The following is a 17,197-nucleotide window of genomic DNA, read 5'->3' as shown; positions in this document are numbered from 1 at the left end:
GTGGACATCTGGTGCTCTGTGAGATCTCTCCCAGGTTGTCACCTAATTTGCATTCGTTTCCAGTTGGAGGGGAAATGTCTCAGTTCTTCCTTTTTTCTCTTTATGGAATATTCCTGCAGGGAGAGATGGAGAAGTCTTGTGATTCCCTCATATTAGGAACTTTCTTTGCTGTAAGCAGTTTCTTCCATTTCCCTGTATTATAATCGGAATTCATAATTTATCATTTTAGCATGAGCAGTTGCTTGGGGAGTTAGAGAGAGGCAATCACTTCTCTTATCAGTTCTAATTGCCAGCACTACATTGTGAAGCTAGTGGAGTTTATTTTTTTTTAGTCACAAGGCTTGGAAGATGAGGAAGAGTAACCTAGTTGTAACAAATTATGGAGCACCAGGTGCCCATTTCAGAGAAGGAAAAATGAAGGGTAGGTAACTACATTTTTTCTTTTGGACAGCCATAAACAACCATATAGATGAACTTATAGACGTGCTGTTGAGATTTTACCTAAGGTTGTTGGTGAGGTGAAGAGAGAAATCAAACTGCAGAAATTAAGCAGATTTTTCTTGCGGGGAAATAAGATTTGCGGTGTTGCAGTTTTTTATGAAGTGAAAATGTTTTTCACAACTTGAGATCACCACAGTAAAAAGTTATGAGGTTGATTGCCAAAACATATGGAAGCTTTTTTTTTTTTCCTGCTTCTCACACAAGGACAAATGTGGTGGCAGTATCATACAGGGGGGGTCCCCGGTATAAGTCTCCCCCTTGTCTGTCATTTCTTGAATCCGTCGCTCACCAATAGGGGAACGTGTTCCGATCCACATAGCTGTCGCTTCACCTTTTGCAGGGCTTTTCTTTGGGTGCTTCCCATGGGGTTGAGGAGGAGCAGGGATGGGGTGCGCTCGGAGGAGGGGGCAGAAGTGGGCGGGAAGAGGTGGGGCAGGAGTGGGGGGGCAGGCAATTTTTTCTTATGGGGAAAAATTAAATTCCCTGGTATCTGTCGTTTCAGTATCCATTGCCCTTTTCAAGAATGCAACCCTGACTTATACTGGGGACCCCCTGTAATGTCAATATATCTTTTAGGTTTTTCTACGACTTCCTTTGGAGGGACTGGGATGACGATGAAAGTTGTGAGACCTATACGGCACTGGTAGAAGAGAGAATTAAACTGTAAGTATATTATCCCAAAAAAGAGAGTGAGGGGTGTGAGAGTGGGGTGGTGTTTTTTTTTTTATTATATAAATAAAAAAATATAAAAAGCTGTGAGGGATCTCCTGATGGTACATTGGAGCACTATTCACCTTATCAGAGGGTCTCCAACAGTCAGTTGCCACCTCTCACAGGGTCTACTGCATTGGTGCTTTAGCCCTCCAGCTAAGGCACACTTGAGTCCTACCCTTTCTGGGGTATTAAAGTCCAAAAATAAAGGAATGCTATGAACTCAAAAAGAGAGTTATCCAAGGAATCTTCAGCAGGATCCTGCCCTTCTATTTAGGGCAGGAATCTCAAACTCAATTCACCACGAGGACCACATGAGGACTAGTACATTGGCCCGAGGGCCACATCACTGAAACCTTTTCATACAACGATACAAAAGTAAGTCAAAAATGAAAAAAAAATGAAGAGTAATATAGTACGCTATTAAAAGTCAATGTAGTAACTTTTTTAAAACTGTAATGCGAAGAGGGGTTTTAATAAATATAAACACCTGTAACTATTCCTTATGTGGTCAGTAACACTGCTGATGATCTACACCAGGAGTCTCAAACACGTGGCCTGCAGGCCGTTTCCTGTGGCCCGCCATAGGCGTCGACTCTCTCCTGCACTGTGTAACCCTTTCCACCCCCCCGGTCACAGCGCAAAGTCGAGAGGGAAACTGAGGCTCGCCTAGGAATTATAAAAATGTTACAGAAAATTTTCACTTAATCACAGACACTGTGCAGTGTCCCAACAGAGAGAACCCTGGGCAATGGGGAGGGGACCTCTGGGTGCCCAGCACTCCTAACAGAGAGACCTCATGGTAATGTGGGGGGGACCCCTTGGTGCCCAGCACCCCTAAGAGAGAGACCCCTGGGCAATGGGGGGGATCCCTAGGTGTCCACAACCCTTAATAGAGAGATCCCTGGGCGATGATGCCCGGTACCCCAACAAACAGTTTATCACAGGGGTCTCAAGCAGCCCCGCCCCTACCCCATCTCTTCCCACCCCTTCCCCGCCCCCATTCCAACTTCTTCCCCAAAGTCCCCGCCCCAACTCTGCCCCCTCCCTGCTGCTATTCCAACCCCTTCCCCAAATCCCCGCCCCGCCTCCTCCCCCAAGTGCACCGCGTCCCTGCTCCTCCCCCCCGGAAAGTCCTAAGTGCCGCCAAGGAAGTGCTGGGAGGTAGGCGGAGGAACAGGGACACACAGCGCACGGGGGGGGGGGGGGGAGGCGGGGGGAGAAGGGAGCTTGGCTGCTGGCGAAGTTGGCGCTTTTGGAGGGCCGCAGGAAATAACATGCAGCCCACGTGTTTCAGACTCCTGATTTAGGGCATGTCTCCATGCAGCCAGGTCTTTTGGTTAGTCTTACTTGGCCTGGTCATCTCATCCTTTGGGAAGCTCATCCAGACAGCAAGCTGTATCTGACTCTTGGCTGAAACCAAACCAAGAGCTCTGCTTTCTTTCCTGATCAGCCCCGCACTGAGCTGGGACTTCTTTTAACTCCCCTCTCCATACCTGACATCTGCTGCAGGTGTAATGACGCGGGGCCAGTTGGGTCCAGAGTCCTTCATTAACCCCCTCCTTGCCAGCATGGGGCCTGTATGCCCTATAACAGAAGTATAACATTTTTATTTTATTTTCACAGTTGGTGTGATATTGAGAATGGAACTATTCCTGCTCCAATTGGTCAACGTTTTAGAAAAAATCTGGAGAAGTATAAAAACATGCATTTGGAATTGATTCAGTACCAAAGTAATATTAAAGAAGAACCTACAGCAGAAGAAGCTGTTGAATGTTGGAAAAAATACTATGAACTAGTAATGCTATGTGGATTGCTGAAAATATGGGAGGACCTTCGCCTCAGGTAACTTCTATAGCAGTGGTTCTCAAACTTATTTGATTGAGGCCCCTTTCTTTGTGTCTGTAGTCATTTACAGCCCCTGCCACACAAGTACATATACCTCTGGCCAGGTGCCCAGCTCTGAAGGCAGCATTGTGCCAGCAGCAGCGCAGAAGTAAGGGTGGTAATGTTAAAAGTGCTATTTGTCAATATCACTTTTCACAGCAGACTTAGCTCCCCATTGCCACCCTTACTTCTGCCCTGCTGCTGTCCCAGGGCTGATAACCAGAGCCCTGCCACCATCTCCAGGTGAAGTATTGGTGGTGGTGGGGGAGGAGGAGATCCCAGATTACATACTGGTGAGGGATTGGGGGAGGGAGGTGAGGAGAGCCCTGGGATGGCGGGCCTCCGGCTGTCCTCTTTATCCCCTCCCCTGGCCTCCTGGTTGTGCATGGCCCTGCTGCCCAAGCCCCAGCCACCTGGGGTTGACAGCTGGAATTCAAAAAAAAAAAAAAAAAAAAGTGCTCACAGCTTGTGCCTCCCGTGACACATTCCCAGGTGTGCCCCATAGTTTGAGAACCACTGTTCTATAGTTACTAGTTCATACTTAGGGCTCTACAACAAAATCCATTCTAAACATCATAATTTCTTGCTTGTCCTTTCTAAATGTTAATAGAAGTTAACTAGCACTGTAATTAATTATAAACTATGAATTTAAAAGCTTCCTGCCAGTAGTTGAGACGGATATCCTCCCTAGTGGAATTATTACATTAAGGTAACCAACTGATTGTTACTTACTCTCCAGTGGAACTATTAAATCACTAAAATTTAGAAAAATCCTTGTCCTTCCATTTTTCTTTAGTTTATCAGCATATTTCAGTCCTTATCCAGATGCTGTCTGAACTGCAGTATTTCACTGTATAAAAATATGTACTGTAAATCCATATTATATTAAAAACCCTACATTAAAAGAAGGTTGCAAAGTCAAGCATTCAAAAATTGGTAAATGCCAGTTAGGGTTGCCCACAGGCAACCTTAATTCAGGCCCTGGTGTGCATATGTTCTCTGACAGTCTTTAATTATGTTATCACTTTTTCCCATGGGATCCCTGCCTCATTCAGTGGACAGGATAGATGGTTCACTATTCACTATTTCTTTCTATCCTCATCATTATTTACTGCACACCACTCAGTGCAGAATTTGAACAGAATTATTAATTTGCTCATGTGGTTTCTGTATTTTTCTCATTGAGGTATCTTAGTTCTTTATGAACATTAATTAATTAATCTTCAGCATCCCCTGAGAGGCGAGGAGATGATATCCCGAGTTTCCAGATAGAGAACTGAGGTACAAAGCTTAAATTCAAAATTGTTAGAAGTGTCAGTTAATTTTGAGTGCTGAATTTGAGAAGCCTGAAGCTTGGTTTTTAGAGTATGTAGCATTTTATAGCACTTTATATGTTGAAAGTACAGTGCCCATTGACTTCAGTTGCATGCGCCTAGCACTTAACGCAAATGAACCCACATGTGTCAAGCCAGGTACCTAGAAAATGAGGAATGCACAATTAGGGACCACCTGTGAAAAGTTTTCTTTAAGTGACATACATAGCATCGCATAGGAACTCTGTGGCAGTGTCAGGGATAGAATTCAGTTCCCATAATGTTATTCAGCTGCCCTAATGATAAGATCATCTTTTTCTTCCTGTAGTTCTCTGCCTCATTCACTACACATCTTCCAACTTCTGCAACAAATGAGGCAGCAATCCTACAACAGTCTCACTCAGTACACAACCTTGATTCATTCCTACAGCACAGTTTGTCCTGTGAACTTAATGAGGCAGGAGTTCTATAGGGAAAAAATATACATGCACACATAATTAAACTCTACCATAACATATGCACAAGGAAGCTGAATTAAGGCTGCACAGGCAAACTTAATTTTAACATTTTCTAACTTCTGAGTGCTTGACTTTCCTACTTTACTGTTTAAATAAATAAATAGTCTTTTTTTTTTTTAAACTTAAATTTCAAAAACAAATTCCATTATGTGGGAACAGATTTACCCCCCACATCAGTCAACAGCATATTTGGGATCTTTTGGTTCATGGCACAGCTCTCTACCACTTGAGCTAACACAGCTGATAGCAATAGAAGGCAGTTTATCTTCTGTGTGGGACTGCCAGTAGATGGGAATTGGAGAGAGATACTTTCAGTGGGTTTCACAGCAATTTCCTAGATAGCAAAGTAATGTTGAGACTTGGGAATAATGGGTTTAGTTCCAGGTTCTGCTGGGGAGTGTAGTCTAGTGGCTCCAGACATTTTTTTGCTCCTGCTTTTCTTCCCTTCCCCCAACAAGCCTGTTTCTGTCCTGCCTCCTCCCCCCCCCCACACCTCCAATGCCTTCTAATCCTCCTCCTTGCCCTGCATCTCTTGCAGATTTAAATTCTCTTTGCTTTGTAAAACGGAAGTGGATTATTATACTGAGGGAGGAAAGAATATGAAGCATAGCTAATTTGAAGAGTCCCCTTTCTAACCATAACCACACTTTAAGATGTGCCTACATTTTAAGAAATGTGTCGGGTTTTTTTGGTAGATTTTTGTTTGGACACTCCATATGCACTTTTCATTGGGGATTGGTTTAGTAAAGGAATTATGTTGTATCAAAAGATGGAGTCAAACTGTTGATCTAGGCTAGAAGATGCTTTTTGAAAATGGCCTTAAAATATTTTTTGGCCTACCTGTACTGGTCACTCAGACAATCTTTTTGAATGGATTATACTTGGAACAGTGTTTAAATAGAGTTCAATGTTTGTTTTCAAACATTGGTCAAAGCCCAGGACCCTAAAGCCAAATTCATTAAATATATTAATTTTTAGGATTCTGGAGATGGCAGCAAAGTGGTGAGTGACTTGTCTAAACAAATTTGGAAATACCAAATGTGCTGCTTTTGCATATCTTGCATTTAACACTGAAAGTTTTGTGATGCTGCAGATGTCGGTTATGTTTGTCACGGATGAAGATGTTGTTTAAATGCATATCTGTTAAAATCTAATAAATTCAGCATAAAACTTCTTAAAGTCAAACAATTTTACATACCGTCAGAAATGCTTTGTATAAAACTAATTGTAGTACATAGATTTTGGTCTAAATTACAGAGCTCATGGACCTCTGACCCCAAGGATACTGAGGCGTAGGAGAGGACACAGAGATGATGGGAAAGCTGTAACTCATATTGTAGCTAAAACAATGACAGCAGAAATGGTGAGGAAGACTTCCATTATGTTTTATGTGAGTCAGAAGGACTAAGTGTGCTAAACAAAACCAAGGCCAAATGTCCTAGGCGATATTAGTACATAGCTGTCTTGAAGGAGATAGTTATTCAGAAGTGACCTCTAAACTTTTACTTCCTGATTTAACTGAAGTGGTCGCATAGAATCCTCTCAGTCCGTGGGATGAGAGAGAATATACATTTCTAATAGGCAATCCATTAGTCTGAAATGGACTAGTGGTTTGATCACACCCATTCAGAAAAGTAGCAAGCTGGTGATAAGCTTTGTTAAAACTCCCCATATGTAAGCCTAGTAATGGCACAACAGGCTCTGTTTATTTTACCTCTCTTTGCAGAAACAACTTGTTGTCATTCCACTGCAGAGCATTTGTGGAAAACCTTGGCTACTGTGGCTTGCTGGCATTCCTTCCCCCACACTTCCACATTTTCTCTCTCCTTCTCCCTCCAGCAGACATCTAACCATAGAGCTCATTAGACAAGCTGACAGAAGTAGATGTGCAGCAGGGTGTTCATGGGGATGTGTCTTTTCTGGCTTGGAGGGCAGTAGCTCCACTTTGCCATGGCCAGCAATAGTCCTAGAAAAGGGTATCTCACACCCCTTAGTGATAGGCTGTCACAGGCTCATACGTTAAGAGACTGTTCTGTGTGTTTTGGAGATGAGGTGTCCATTATTACTTATTGCTCTAGGGACCAGTGGACACCACAGCCATGGAAAAAGGTCATGAAGCTAGACGCTCTGTCTCTACAAGAGGGAACTTCATGTGTGTTTGAATTAGCTAGAAGCCTTCTACCTGTGAAAGTGACTCTTGCTGCTTTATCCAGTCTTACCACCCCAAGTTCTTGCAGCCTGGCTTCATTTAATTCTGTTCCTCTCAGATGGTTTCTTTGTCTCACTCATTCCCCCCCTGGGTTTTTGTTCATCCAGAAATTCTGCCATCATGAGATATTTGTCCCTTGAATCTGTCCGTCTTGGCCTTTCCATTGCCTCTTTTTGTTCCACCATAGCTAAGAGATATACTTGGCCTCACCTCCAGGTGTGGACACCACTCCAGAACTGAACTGAGCAAGATACCATTCAGTGGTCTAAAACTCTTTGAAGTTCTGGATAACAGCAGTAAAAGAAGTTGCATATCTGAGTAAGCTTCCTATGCCTCTGGAGAATTAGGAAAGAATTACAGGGGAAGTTATTTTTAAAAAAATACTTCTTGTTCATTCAGGAGGAAAAAATACTTCTCAGGATCTTAATGGGTTTCTGGAGGTAGGCACAGCTTCTCTAGCCTTGCCTTCAGTAAGTAAATGAAGACAGACCTGCTCAGATCCCTTTCCCTCTGGAATCTTCATAGGGTGAGCTTAACAGCATGGAGCCTCCAGGCGAATGATGCTTTGATTCCCTTCTATGGAGTTCCAGGTGCCTTGTGCTGTTCTGTGTCCCAGGTATGCTCCCATCCCCTAAGTGGGCATCTATTAAGCACCTGTGGGTCTAGAAGGCATATGAAAAGACCCTTGCAGACAATCTTTGGGATTACCCACTATCTGAGGGAATCCAATACCTGGCTTGGGACCAGTACTTGATCCTGTATATTTTCCAGCGAATGGGTCCATACTTTGAGGAGAAACACATGGAGACACATGAAATGGGATCTTGTCCATGGGGTGACTTATATACCCAAAACTAAAAGACCCAGTAGTTGGAGACACTGAGGTACGGATGGCCTTATGTTCTTAGCCTAGATGTAAGGTTCTGGATTTTTTGGAATCTGTCTAGTGATGGGTAGATTTTTGCCTCAGTAATGTCTATGTCCACTCCCAGAGCTACCCCTGTGGAAGGGATCAGAGTTTTTTTCTTGGTGTTTATCACAAAACCATGTTCTTGAAGCAACTGCTGTATCCAAAGTGTGGCAGCGTGGTCTGCTGCTCGGGTTGGAGCTTTGATTAAAATGTTGTCCAGGAAGGGATACAGGTGAATGCCCTCAGCTTGAAGTCTGGCTATGACCATTACCAGTATAATGTAAAAGATCCTGAGGGCAGAAGAGAGGCTGAATGGTGGTAGAGTTTTGTACAGGGATGATCTGTGTCATAAGCAAATCTGAGTAGGCAGCGGTGGCACAGACATAAGGACATAGAGATGCATCTAGCTGCTAGGTCAGCTGAGGTGAGGAAGTCCCTTTGGGACAGGGATGTTACCATCACAGCAAGAGTTTGCATGCAGAAGCTCATTCTTTTCATCCATTTGAGTCATTTTAGGTCCAGGAATGCTCTGACCCTCCTGTAAGCTTTTGGATGATGAATAGCATATAGCTTAAGAATCTTTTGAGGGCTACTTCTCTGTTGCTGGGATGTCTAAGTGAGGTTTCATTTAGTATCAATTCACATTTGATGAGATTGCCTGAGATGGGGGATTGGATGAAGAAGTGATGGAATGGGGGCCCTTTGTTTCAGGGATTAACTGCACTACATCCCTTACCCACTTCTCTGTGGTCAATGGAGACTATTCTCCAGAGAAGTGGGAAACTGCCTCCAAGATTCAGATTTGGGTGGAGATACATTTGTTCATTGTCAAAGTGAGACCTCGGAGGTGTGTTGCTGCCTGATCAGCTGTTCCAGATATAGGATTTTTTGTTCCTTTTTGCCTGCTTTGCAGGAGTTGCCACCTGGCTGTGGCCAAGATGGGGTCTCTTGCAGCTCTTTATCTAGTGCCCTTTGGGTATATCATCTGTGTCCTGCTCCTTATGGTCTTCCCCACTTAGTTTTTCTGTGCTTCAGCTGCCCATCTGTAAAAATGGGGATGACAGTACTTCCCTACATCACAGGGTGTTGTGAGGGTAAATGCATTAAAAATGGTGAGGTGCTGATATACTACTAAAATGGGGGAGGGCATATAAGTACCTCAAATATTTGGAGAAAAAAAAGCATCAAAGGAAGTTTGCAGGGTTTCCAAGTTCCCTGCTGTTGACCTGGGAGCCTAAACCTGAGAGCCTCAGCTGGATAGAGCTTGGGCTTCCAGCCCCCAGGGTCAGCTTGCTCCCCATGCTAAGTGGGAGTCTGGAAGCCCTGGGATCTGTGGCCCTTAGGCAGTCCATATAACAGGGTTGCCATGAAGTTGTGGATCCTGACTCCAAAGCAGGCGGGTGAATTGGCAGAAAACCAGGCAAGTTTCCATCGAAACCGTGCCTGTATTGTCTCAGAACATATGTTTATTTTGACATGTTTCTGCAAAATATTTGGCTTTTGATGAATTAGCATTTTTGGAAGGAAAAACATTTGGTTGGAAAATTTCCAGCTAGCTGTAGTCATATTGGACATCCAGCAGACACTGCATGAACTTGATGGTCATGGTCCTGCAAGAAATCCTCACCTTGTTAAATTGGTGGAAAGACCTTCAGATGTACAACAGAATACCCTTTTTTTCCTTTAAACAGTGTCCCTGTGGGTGCTCCACTTTAGATGGCAGTGTGACCCAGCGCCATCGATCAGAGATTTATGGTAGCAGTGTCCACGCAGGTCGCACATGCTCAGTAGGAGTCTTGCGGTACTGTTGGTGCCGTGTGTAGAACGCGCACAACTTGAGCCCTCCAGTTCCTTCTCAACCATCCTCGGCGGAAGACGGAGCAAAGGGGCAGTGTTAGCACTTCTCCCTAAAACCGTTAAATAGTTTTTAGATAAATATTTATATAAAGTTGTTATAGAGATAGATAGTTAGTCAGTGTTAATTTTTTTTTCCTTGTTAATTAGTCAATCATCACTAGTTAAAATGCCGGGGTCTCCAGGCTTCAGACGATGCGGCTCCTGCTGCAATGCCGTGCCCATTTCAGACGGACACTCTTTATACATATGCTGCCTGGGTGAGGGGCATATTCCCCAGTAATGCCCCACTGCAGCAACCCAAAAGCCAGAGCCTGACGGGACAGGGATGTCCGGCTTAAAGTGATCTTGATGGAGAAGTCCTTCCAGCCTGAGACGGACAAGCAGACATTCTCTCTGGGCCCTCCTTAAGATGGAAAAGGAGACCTACCCTCTGAAAAACCAAAAAAGAGGGCTCAAACATCTCTGCAGAGAGGTCCATGAAAACAGAGGCGGTTTCCTGCAAGGTTGCTACCCCCGATGCCATCTTACTCTCCAGTGAGCACCTATGACACTCCAGGCACCTCCGGCACCACCAAGGTCAGAGCAAAAGAAACAGAGTTGAGCCACTGATGAAAACATGCCTCCTCCACAGCACCGAGCTCACCGGTACGGGACTCGGCACTGAGTGGGTCAGGCACCATGCATCCACACCCAGCACTGACAACTCAGTCGGCACTGGTAGATACCACGAAATAGTCACTGATGGGACCGGCCAAACACCACCACCAATCGGCAGCGACTTTATCAACGAAAGGTAAAACACCCATGGCACCAACGACTTCTCAGAAATCAGCACCAACCGCTGTACCAGAGAGACTTAGAAATCTCATTTGCACCACATTTACGAATCCTCGGTGCCAAGGGCTCCCCCACAGGCTCCAGAGGAGATCACAGCCCACAAGACATAGCACAGTTCTCCAGTGAGGATGAGGAGGAGATGCAGGGACAGTACCTCCTATCTCTACGTCACTCCTCACCTAAGGTCCACTGACCAACGTGGAGCCACATGGGTCCAAGACACCAGATGAACCAACCATGGTGTGGACCCCCATGGATGTACCCTCCTATGGCTTTCCCGATGCTTTGGGAACCGTGGAGCTCAAAAAGGGTTCAGCTTTCTAGACTGTCCACAGTGCATAGACGCGAACTGCGCTCTAACCCAACATCTCCCACACCACAACCCTGGGAGACACAGGAAGGGGGAGGACACAGAGATGGGCACAGATCATGACATCTTCTGTACACAATTCATCTTCTTCCCCAGATGAGGCGATTATGCCCCCACTGCTAGCCTCAGCAGATGACTTTAAAACAGTTTTAAGAGCTGTTCAAGAGTCTTGCAAAGCCACGACATCCCACTAGAGGAGGTAAAGACAAAGCAGCACAAGCTGGTACAAATACTGCAACCCGCATCTACCTCCAAAATTGCCAGTGCCATCAATGAGGCCATCTTGTATCCTGTGGAGACCGTCTGGCAGACACCTGCTTCTATTCTGCCCACCTGCAAAAGAGCAGATGGAAAATATTATGTACCATCCAAGGGGGCAGACTTTTCCATTTGCGCACCCACCTCCCAACTCCCTAGTTGTCAAGGCAGTAAATCACCGTAATGAACAGCCACAATTCAAGATTACACCCCATGACAAAACACAAAAGACTTGACTTGTTCGGACACAAAGTATATTCCTCCTGCACCCTTCAGTTTCAAGTGGCCAATTATTGAGCACTATTGGCCAAATACGACTACAGCAACTATGGGAAACTTGCCCAGTTCACATCTGAACTCCCAGAGGAAAAAACAGACACAATTGCAGGCCATTGTCACTGAGGGACAGCTCATATCCAAAACAGTCCTTCAGGCAGCATTGTAGACAGCTGTAGGAACGCACCAAGCCTCATGGTTTCAGGCCTCAGGGACATCAAAAGAACTCCAGACAAAAGTAGAGGACTTACCTTTCGACCGGGAATAACTTTTCTCTCAGAAGATGGACGAGGTGCTTCATTCAATGAAGGTCTCTTGGGCCACGGTCCGCACCTGGGGGATTTACACCCACCCTGCAAAGAGAAGGAGATACCAACCATATTAGAGCCTAGAGACTCCTTAAACAGGCAACAGCGACCATATGATAATGCCAGCATCAACGATAGGACAAGAACACTTCCAATACAGAGTACTACCATTCGACCTATCCACCACCACACTATTCCGGGAGCTCATTCTACAAATAAACGAAAATCATCCATAAACCTGGTACAACAACTAGACTTTATTGGGGCACACCTCGATGCCATAAAAACCAAGGCATCATTAACCCTTATCAGATTCACAAACCTCATCTCAGAGGTACAAGTCAGTCCTCAAGTTCGGGCTTGTACTGTCCTACAATTACTAGGACACATGACAGCCATGATGTTCGTGGTATGACATGCAAGATTACATATGTGATGCCTACAAGCTTGGCTGTGCACGGTATACATACCAAGCAAACACAACCTACAGAAACATCTCAAAGTTCCACAAAGTGTCCAGAACTCATTACAATGGTGGACAAGTCCACAAAATGTCTGTATGGATATTCCTTTCCAACAGGAACCCCCGACAACAGTGATCACCACAAATGCCTCACTGATTTGCTGGGGTGCTCACATGTGGTCAACACACCATACAGGGCAAATGGTCTCTGGGAGAGACTTAACTGCACATCAATTTGCTAGAGCTACAAGCAGTCTGCAACGCCTGCAGACATTTCCTACCTCGTATATGGAACAAATCCATTCAAATTATGACCGACAATATCGCCTGCATGTTCTACATCAACAGGCAAGGAGGTGCTTGCTCACATTCTCTATGCACAGAAGCCATGAGACTTTGTTATGTTGTATGCACCAATTCCAAACATCTCAGCGTGTTACCTGCCAGGCTGTCAGAATGCAACAACAGACATGCTCTGTCAAGATCACGAATGGGAAGATGAATGGAGAAGTCCTGAGTTCAATCTTCAAACGGTAGGACACTCCCACCATTGATCTGTTCGCATCCCCGATGAATCGCAAATGTGCGATGTTCTGCTCAAGATCAGGACTGGGACTACAGTCACTAGGGGATGCCTTCCTCATCAAATGAGAGGCACAACTCATATATGTGTTTTCATCGATACCAGTGATATACAAGATACAAGCAGACAGGGACAAGGTTATCCTTATAGTTCTGACATGGCCCAGGCAGGCATGGTATCCTTCCTTACCTGTTACACATAGCAATATACACCTCGCGAGTTCTCCCTTGCTGACTGGATATGGTGACTCAACACAACGGTCGCATTCTCCACCCGAACCTGGAGATATTCCACCTACAGGCATGGCTCCTGAATGGTTCCACCACGACGAAATAACTTGATCAGAACAAGTTAAACACATGTTATTAAACAGCAGGAAATTGACTGAGAAATACCCTACCTTCAAAAATGGAGGTTCTCCACCTGTTGTCAAGGAAGACACCTGACAAGCAATTCAGCACCACCACCATCAATTTTATAATAACTGTTGGAGCTGAAAAGCACTGGCTTAACAATGAGCTCCATCAGAGTCCATCTTGCGGCAATTTCAGCATTCCACCGAGAGATCGAACTTTGACGTTCACACACCCAACTACAAAATGCTTCCTCAAGGGTTTCATAAATGTTTACCAGATGTTCAATGACTTACACCAACATGGGACCTCAACCTGGTACTGAAATGCCTCACCAGACCACCATTCGAATCATTAGCCACCAACTCATTACTCCCCTTATCAATGAAAGTAGCCTTCTTGGGCACCCTTACCTCGGCCAGAAGGATGAGCAAGATTGGAGGATCTGCCATGAGTGCCCCTACACAACATTCTTCAAGGACAAGATCATGCTAAGTCCACATCCTAAATTCTTACCGAAAGTAACTTCAGTATTTCACATGAACCAATCTATTCACCTACCGACATTGTACTCTAAGCCTCATGGTACTCCAACAGAAGCCGCCCTACACACTCTAGACATTAGAAGGGCGCTAGTGTTCTACCTTGAAAGAACCAAACCTTTCAGGAAATCCCCTAGATTTTTCATCTTTACTACTGAGTGCTTGAAAGGAGACTTTATATCTACTCAGAGATTATCCAAATGGATTTCCTCGTGCATTCAAACATGCTACCATATCTGGAATACAGAACTACCAGAGCACATTAGAGCACATTCTACTAGGTCCATTTCATCTTCAGTAGCATTCCTTAATAACGTTCCAATACTAGAGCTCTGTAAGGTGGCCACTTGGGCCTCCATCCACACATTTGCAAAGCACTATGCAGTCACACAGGACTCCAGGGCTGATGCCATAGTGGGTCTCACAGTACTTATCTCAATGACTCGAACGAACCCAAAGTCCCTGCAGCCCTTAGAGGAGCACCCACAGGGACACTACTCAAAGGAGGAGGAAAAGTTACCTTGTGCAGTAACTGGAGTTATTTGAGATGTGTGTCCCTATGGGTGCTCCACTACCCACACACCTCCCCTCTACTTCGGCGTTCACAGTGAGGACCCTGTGGTAGAGAAGGAACTGGGGGCTCAGGTCATGCGTGCACTACATACGGCACCAACAGCACCACGAAACACCAACTGCGCATGCGTGAGACCATAAATCTCCGATCGATGGCGCTGGGATGCACTGCCCCATAAAGTGGAGCACCAACAGGGATACACATCTCAAAGAACTGCAGTTCACTGCACAAAGTGAATAACCTTTCCTTCTGCTCCTCTACATTTGAAGACTGTTCACCAGACTTCCTCACTTAGGGAGGCTCTCTTAGAGCACCTTTAAACTTGGGACCTATGGCCCGCTCAGGAAGCTTGTCTCTACATAAACATCCTAAAGCTCAAAGGCTTCTGTCTGGCACGAATGCCCTAGAAACTAATGATATACCTGAGATACATCAATGATATTTTCATCGTCTGGACAACAACTTAAACTCCCTCATAGATTTCCACCACAACTTCAACCACCACCACCCATCCCTTAAACTCTCTCTGAAACACTCCCACACTAGCATCAACTTCCTGCGCACCCTGGTCAGCTTCAACAGTGGAACCCTACAGACAACCATATACGAGAAACCCACAGATCACCATACCTACCTTCATAGATCCAGTAACCACCCCAAACACACCAAGAAATCTGTTATCTGCAGCCAGGCACTCAGATACCACAGAATATGCTCTGAGGAGAGTGTCTGGGTATACACCTCAATTCACGCAAAACCACCTTCACCAAACAAGAACACTCCACCAGAGAAGTAGATTGCGTCATGGAACAGGTCATCCAAATACCCTGAGAGAACATGCTTCAATACAGAAATAAACCCTCCTCTAACCACACCCCCATAATTGTCACCTAACACCCCATGTTGGAACCCACATGGAGGTACCATCAAAACCACCACAATCCATACTTGATGGGGACCCCATCCTGAAAGATATATCTATTTCACATTTGGGGACAATATATACCTTCAAGTCAGCGGCACTGCTATGGGTACCCGCATGGCCCCACAATATGCCAACATTTTTATGGCTGACTTAGAACAACGCTTCCTTAGCTCTCGTCCCCTAACGCCCCTACTCTACTTGCGCTACATTGATGACGACATCATCATCTGGACCCATGGAAAAGAAGCCCTTGAGGAATTTCACCATGATTTCAATAATTTCCATCCCACCATCAACCTCAGCCTAGATCAATCCACACAAGCGGTCCATTTCCTGGACACTACTGTGCTAATAAGCGATGGTCACATCAATACCACCCTATACCGGAAACCTACTGACCGCTACACTTACCTACATGCCTCCAGCTTCCATCCAGGACACACCACACGATCCATTGTCTACAGCCAAGCTCTAAGATATAACCGCATTTGCTCCAATCCCTCGGATAGAGACAAGCACCTACAAGATCTCTATCAAGCATTCTTAAAACTACAATACCCACCTGCTGAAGTGAAAAAACAGATTGACAGAGCCAGACGAGTACCCAGAAGTCACCTCCTACAAGACAGGCCCAACAAAGAAAATAACAGAACACCACTAGCTGTCACCTTCAGCCCCCAACTAAAACCTCTCCAGCGCATCATCAGAGATCTACAACCTATCCTGAAAGATGATCCTTTACTCTCACAGATCTTGGGAGACAGACCTGTCCTTGCTTACAGACAACCCCCCAACCTAAAGCAAATACTCACCAGCAACCACACATCACTGAACAAAACCACTAACCCAGGAACCTATCCTTGTAACAAACCCCGATGCCAACTCTGTCCACATATCTATTCAAGTGACATCATCATAGGACCTAATCACATCAGCCATACCATCAGGGGCTCGTTCACCTGCACATCTACCAATGTGATCTATGCCATCATGTGCCAGCAATGCCCCTCTGCCATGTACATTGGCCAAACCGGACAGTCTCTACGCAAAAGAATTAATGGACACAAATCTGACATCAGGAATCAAAATACTCAAAAACCAGTGGGAGAACACTTTAACCTGTCTGGTCATTCAGTGACAGACCTGCGGGTGGCTATATTACAACAGAAAAACTTCAAAAACAGACTCCAAAGAGAGACTACAGAGCTAGAATTGATATGCAAACTAGACACAATCAACTCCGGTTTGAATAAGGACTGGGAATGGCTGAGCCATTACAAACGTTGACTATCTCCCCTTGTAAGTACTCTCACACTTCTTATCACACTGTCTGTACTCGGCTAGCTTGATTATCACTTCAAAAGTTTTTTTTTTTTTTTTTTTTTTTTTTTCTCTTAATTAATTGGCCTCTCAGAGTTGGTAAGACAACTCCCACCTGTTTATGCTCTCTGTATGTGTGTATATATATCTCCTCATTATATGTTCCATTCTATATGCATCCGAAGAAGTGGGCTGTAGTCCACGAAAGCTTATGCTCTAATAAATTTGTTAGTCTCTAAGGTGCCACAAGTACTCCTGTATATCTTTCTTGAAACTCCTCTTCTGGTCTTCAAACAATTCCCCAACCTCTCCAAGCTCATAATCAGAAGCAAATTCCCCATAGACCAAAACATACCAATTCAAAAGTGGCACCAGACCCTGTCACAACAAGAGATGCAAAACCTGCAGACGTATCTCCACTGCTACAGTGATCAACATCCCCCGCACCTTTCAAGATCCCTGGGTCCTACACATGCCAATCA

At 44.9% G+C, this 17,197-nt stretch overlaps 1 protein-coding gene across 1 annotated transcript in view; it reads left to right on the top strand.

Annotated features, from left to right (window-relative positions):
- SHCBP1L (SHC binding and spindle associated 1 like) overlaps nucleotides 1-17,197 on the top strand; it is a 55,300-nt gene that overhangs the window by 12,953 nt on the left and 25,150 nt on the right. The window contains exons 3-5 of the mRNA XM_054038061.1: nucleotides 1,078-1,164; nucleotides 2,839-3,057; nucleotides 6,188-6,293. Coding sequence (XP_053894036.1) covers nucleotides 1,078-1,164; nucleotides 2,839-3,057; nucleotides 6,188-6,293 — 412 coding nt within the window. The remainder of the gene's footprint in view (nucleotides 1-1,077; nucleotides 1,165-2,838; nucleotides 3,058-6,187; nucleotides 6,294-17,197) is intronic.

The sequence above is a fragment of the Malaclemys terrapin genome, chromosome 8, assembly GCF_027887155.1.
Source record: "Malaclemys terrapin pileata isolate rMalTer1 chromosome 8, rMalTer1.hap1, whole genome shotgun sequence".
Lineage (NCBI taxonomy): Eukaryota > Metazoa > Chordata > Testudines > Emydidae > Malaclemys > Malaclemys terrapin.
Note: the sequence above shows the minus strand (reverse complement) of the source record. Positions and strands in the feature narration are given on the sequence as shown.